The sequence below is a fragment of the Eptatretus burgeri genome, chromosome 3 (assembly GCF_056783735.1).
Source record: "Eptatretus burgeri isolate ZD-2024b chromosome 3, Ebu_testis_v1, whole genome shotgun sequence".
Lineage (NCBI taxonomy): Eukaryota > Metazoa > Chordata > Myxini > Myxiniformes > Myxinidae > Eptatretus > Eptatretus burgeri.
Genome location: NC_140963.1, coordinates 51,754,069 through 51,759,068, shown reverse-complemented (window position 1 = coordinate 51,759,068; position 5,000 = coordinate 51,754,069). Strand labels below are relative to the sequence as shown.

The 5,000-nt window shown below is 44.6% G+C and overlaps 1 protein-coding gene across 5 annotated transcripts in view; it reads left to right on the top strand.

Moving 5' to 3' along the window:
- Positions 1-5,000, top strand: part of DYNC2I1 (dynein 2 intermediate chain 1) — a 245,518-nt gene that overhangs the window by 220,130 nt on the left and 20,388 nt on the right. For all 5 annotated transcript variants that reach the window (XM_085873300.1, XM_085873299.1, XM_085873302.1 and 2 more), the window contains exon 19: positions 455-678. In XM_085873300.1, the coding sequence (XP_085729426.1) occupies positions 455-678 (224 nt within the window). The remainder of the gene's footprint in view (positions 1-454; positions 679-5,000) is intronic.

Sequence of the window (5,000 nt, the reverse complement as noted above, 5' to 3'; positions counted from 1 at the left end):
AAGGCTTGGAGGGGAGAGTGGGTTTGATCTGACTCAGCAAGGAACCTTTTCACTTTTTGCCAGTTTTATAAATCTAGCTCATTCATTCTGAAACATTTCATATGATTTCTGTATGTAATTTTATTTTCTGAAACCTGAAGAGAGTAATCTCTCATGAGAGAAAAATCTCTGATAAACTTTTTTTAAAGAGTTATCTAAAAAATAATAATAACGTATTTATTTTGTCTCACTTGCTTTTTTGCTGTATCCTCTCCATTAGGTCATCTTCTTTTCAATGTGCTGTTCAACTAATCAAAATTCAGTCTGACTAGATTTATTTTTATAACTCTACAACTTTTATATCTTTATCGCCTCAAAGGCATGGGTTAACCACATCATCAAGGCTCATAGAAAAATGTAAACATTATAATCCTATCACTTTAGTTTACATTCCCAATTCCTGATGTGAGTGCAGGTTTCAACAGGAGATGGTGATATGCGCCTTCACCTCTACAGTGACGAGCGACCATTGCTAAGATGGCATGAGGTGTCTTGTGGTTCCACGGTCATAGCCATTTCATGGTCCCCTTCACGTCCGGGCCTTTTCTTCACGCTTAACGAGGAGTCTCACCTACATGCTTGGGACCTCAATAAGGGGACGATGAAGACCATTGTGCTGGAGCGTAACCCTGATGATTGGTGAGTATGAAGGATACCAGGGCTCATATCCAAAAGCCACAAGAGTATTCTGCTCTTCTCATTCTTATTCATAACTTCCCCGCCACCCTGAACCCCCTCCCCCAAGACATGCGACGCTGACAGAAACCATACATGGGGATACCTACTCTTAGGGAACTTGCAAAATTTGTTTGGATTTGGTCCATTAGTTTTTTTTTATTTTTTCAAATATATATATATATATATATGTTGTTGTTGTTCGTCTTTCGGCTGCTCCCGTTAGGGGTCGCCACAGCGGATCATCCGTTATGATCCGCATACTGATTTGGCATAGGTTTTACGCTGGATTGCCTTCCTGACGCAACCCTGGTCGGCCCTTACGACACAGGGATAAGGATTGGGTTTCGCCATGATTCCGGGCTGCTCTACACCCTCTCATAGCGCAGCCCAGCGCAGAGCTCCCGTCCTCAAACGATCCTCCAACCCAAGCCTCTGAGTATCCGGATTGCAGGCGCACGCCACTACGCCCAGTTTCAAATATATGTATGTGTGTATATATATATATATATATATATATATATATATATATATATATATATATATATATATATATATATATATATATATATATATGTATATGCATATAAAAGCAAACAAACATGAATTGAGCTTTATATATTAGATATCAATGCTTCAAATACTTCTCAATTCAGTCAGTCTCACCATCCCAATCTTACTCAATACGTATGTCCAATCCCAAAGTGCAATGTCTGAAAATCCGTCGAATCGGTGAAGGTTGTCATGCTCCTCAAGGTTGGTTGAGGAGAGTGACACCTCCATGAATTGTATTTACAAATGGCTTTGATCTGTAACTCCATCAACTCATCATATCACTTCCAAATTTTTTCAAAAGCTTCTTGTCGTTATCCTTCCTTGTGGCACAAAGATGAAACTTTTTATCTAAGCCTTCAATTTTTAGGTCATCTCTACCGAGATGACCTAATAAAGCCGGACCAAAAGTCCGTACGTACGTTCGTCCGTACGTTCGTACGTACGTCCGTCCGTACGTCCGTCAACAATTTTTCTTTCCGATCTTGATGAAACTTAGTATGTGGGGAGAGGTCGATGAGTGTTGCACAACGATGTAACTTTTCTCCGGGTTCAAGGTCAGGGACGAGGTCACGTAAGTTATAAAAATCGCCATTTTCAAAACCTATCTCGTCTGCCATTTTACAAGATATTCGGCAACTGTTTATTGATTATGATACTAAAAAATATTATCTTGTATCTAACTGGACAGATTTTTGAATTTCCTTCCCGTTTGATCGTCACGTGATCTGGAAGATGGCCAAAAACGCCGATGCGATTCGCACAGAAGGAAGGAAGGAGAAATGAAATATAAATATAAAACACATTTTTAGCCTTTTATATTTATACATTTTCCGCCAAAGGTGCAAAAGTTTCAAAACCCGAAATGTAAACGTCGGCATTTATTTTCAAAATATAATTTCGTGCGCGCGCGCCAAAATGCCGAGTCATCTTTAACCAAACTGCGTAGTAGAACTGCGCAGTAGTTCGGTCATGGCGTCTGAGCAGTGGCCAGCGTGGTTCAGATTGACTGTGGTTTCTGAGGCGAAGGTGATTGTTAAGAAGTATGTCGGCGGTATAAATTTGAGTGACTGTATTGGTGATTTAATCACGCAACATCTTGACAACGAATATTCTGGCCGAACGATTGCATCAATTCAGTGCATCAGCAGGGATAATTCCCAGGCTCCTCTCGATCGTGCCGATATCTAAAATAATCACCGGCGGACATAGGGCTGCAGGCTGTGGGGCGAGGTCACGGATCCCGGATGAGGGGATGTGATAAATTATGCGACATGCTTCGGGCTTTCTGATTAATATATCAATGAGTACATTCCATAATTAATGAATTAATAATTAATGAATCTGGCATACAAAATGTTTTTTCATACCTGACATGTTACTTTGTGCAGTGTCACGAAACTTCTGTGGAATTAATAATTAATGAATTTGCTTGCTCTAACGATTTTTCAAACCTCAATATCTCTATAAATACTTGACCAATTTTCATTCTGAAAGTTGCATTATAATCAGTGAATAATAATCTACAGGATTATCATAATCTCTGAGAGCTAAGCCTATTTTTTCGTTTTTTTTTTCTACAACCGGAAGTGAAATGTCCCCAGAGAGTGGATGGACCGGAAAACCACGTATTGCACTTACTGGTAATTCTGATGTGTTAATCCAGGTACTAAATGAACAATACATATTTATTAATTATGTCATTAGTAGTATTATCCTTGTGTATCTCTGTGAACTATTTCAATCTAAACGGTTAGTTTGGACTGTTTCGCGGTTACCTGAACTGAACATTGAGAACTTGTGGTATTATAGAGATGACCGTCACCCCCACACGGGGGTAATTTTTCTTATAGACTTTGAATATTGCATGACGTTTTATTAGCATTCTCTGTGTGTTATGATGTGATATTCACAACATTATGTTGTTTTGGAACCTTTGTTCATCTGTTTGTTCCATGACCATGCACTTTTGTTAATTTAGTCTCAATTTTTGCTTTATTTTATTGTTTAACTAGCAAATGCCACCCTTCGCTTCGTTGACGGTAATACTAAAGAGGGGGGAGAGAATTAAATAAGAGGAGGTGAGAGAGAGAGAGAGAGAGAGAGAGAGAGAGAGAGAGAGAGAGAGAGAGAGAGAGAGAGAGAGAGAGAGAGAGAGAGAGAGAGAGAGAGAGAGAGAGGTGGGGGAGAGAGAAAGGGGGGAGAGTGAAGAGATGGAGGGGAAAAGAGAGAGGAGAGAGGGGGAGCAAGTTTGGGGTGTGGTAGCGAGGAGGGGTCGGGGGGAGGAAAGACAGTGTGAGGTGAGAGGAAGGGAAGGCAGACGTCCGGTGAAGCGTTAATTACGATTCACACGATTACGATTCATTCTGCATAGAATAACAGTGAAGATGGAAACAAAATAAGGTCTGAAATCCATTTTCTACCTGTCAAACTATAAATATGGCCTGGAGACAAAGCCCGCCGGACGCATCCAGAGCCAAGTCATCCAGAGACAAACACTGCCCGGACACGTACTGAGAATTAAACTCCCGTCTGGAAATAAACACCGCAGGACGCGTCTGGGGACGCACACCGACAGGACGCGTCCGGGGACATGCACCGCCAGGACGCGTCCGGAGACGAGCACCGCCCAGACGCAACCGGAGACAAGCACTGTCGAGATATAACCACCGTCTGGATATGGACAGAGACAGAGGGAGAGATAGAGAGGTGTGGGAGGAGGGTGCTGCACTGTTTTGGTCGGGTGTGGAGCAAGGATGGGACAGACAGAGAGAGAGAGAGAGAGAGAGAGAGAGAGAGAGAGAGAGAGAGAGAGAGAGAGAGAGAGAGAGAGAGAGAGAGAGAGAGAGAGAGAGAGAGAGAGGGGTGGGGGTAGGGGAGTGAGCAGAGATAATATGTTATGCTTTCGGAACAACACACACACACACACACACACACACACACACACACACACACACACACACACACACACACACACACACACACACACTAGTTTTGGGAATCGGCAGGTTGGAGTCAGTGTGATTACCGACTACAGTATGTACCATATACAACCCAAAAACCATGAGTACCTTTCACCAAAACACAATGTTGCATTTATATAGACGTTTTAGGGATATGTTGACAAACGTGTGACGGGTGGATGAAAAATTTGGCTCGGCAATTGAGAAAACACGTTAATACGGCAAATGGCTCGGAAATCGGATATTATTTTACAACTCACTCAGAATGAAGGAGCACGGACCACTCGCTCGGCATGGCAGAGCACGGACCACTCGCTCGGGATGGCGGAGCAATGACCACTCGCTCGGGATGGCAGAGCACGGACCACTAGCTCGGGATGGCGGAGCACGGACCACTCGCTCGGGATGGCGGAGCACGGACCACTCGCTCGGGATGGAGGAGCACGGACCACTCGCTCGGGATGGAGGAGCACGGACCACTCGCTCGGGATGGCGGAGCACGGACCACTCGCTCGGGATGGCGGAGCACGGACCACTCGCTCGGGATGGCGGAGCACGGACCACTCGCACGGGATGGCGGAGCACGGACCACTCGCCCGGGATGGCGGTGCACGGACCACTTGCCCGGGATGGCGGAGCACGGACCACTCGCCCGGGATGGCGGAGCACGGACCACTCGCCCGGGATGGCGGAGCACGGACCACTCGCCCGGGATGGCAGAGCACGGACCACTCGCCCGGGATGGCGGGAACTGTACCAAGCTGTTTTACT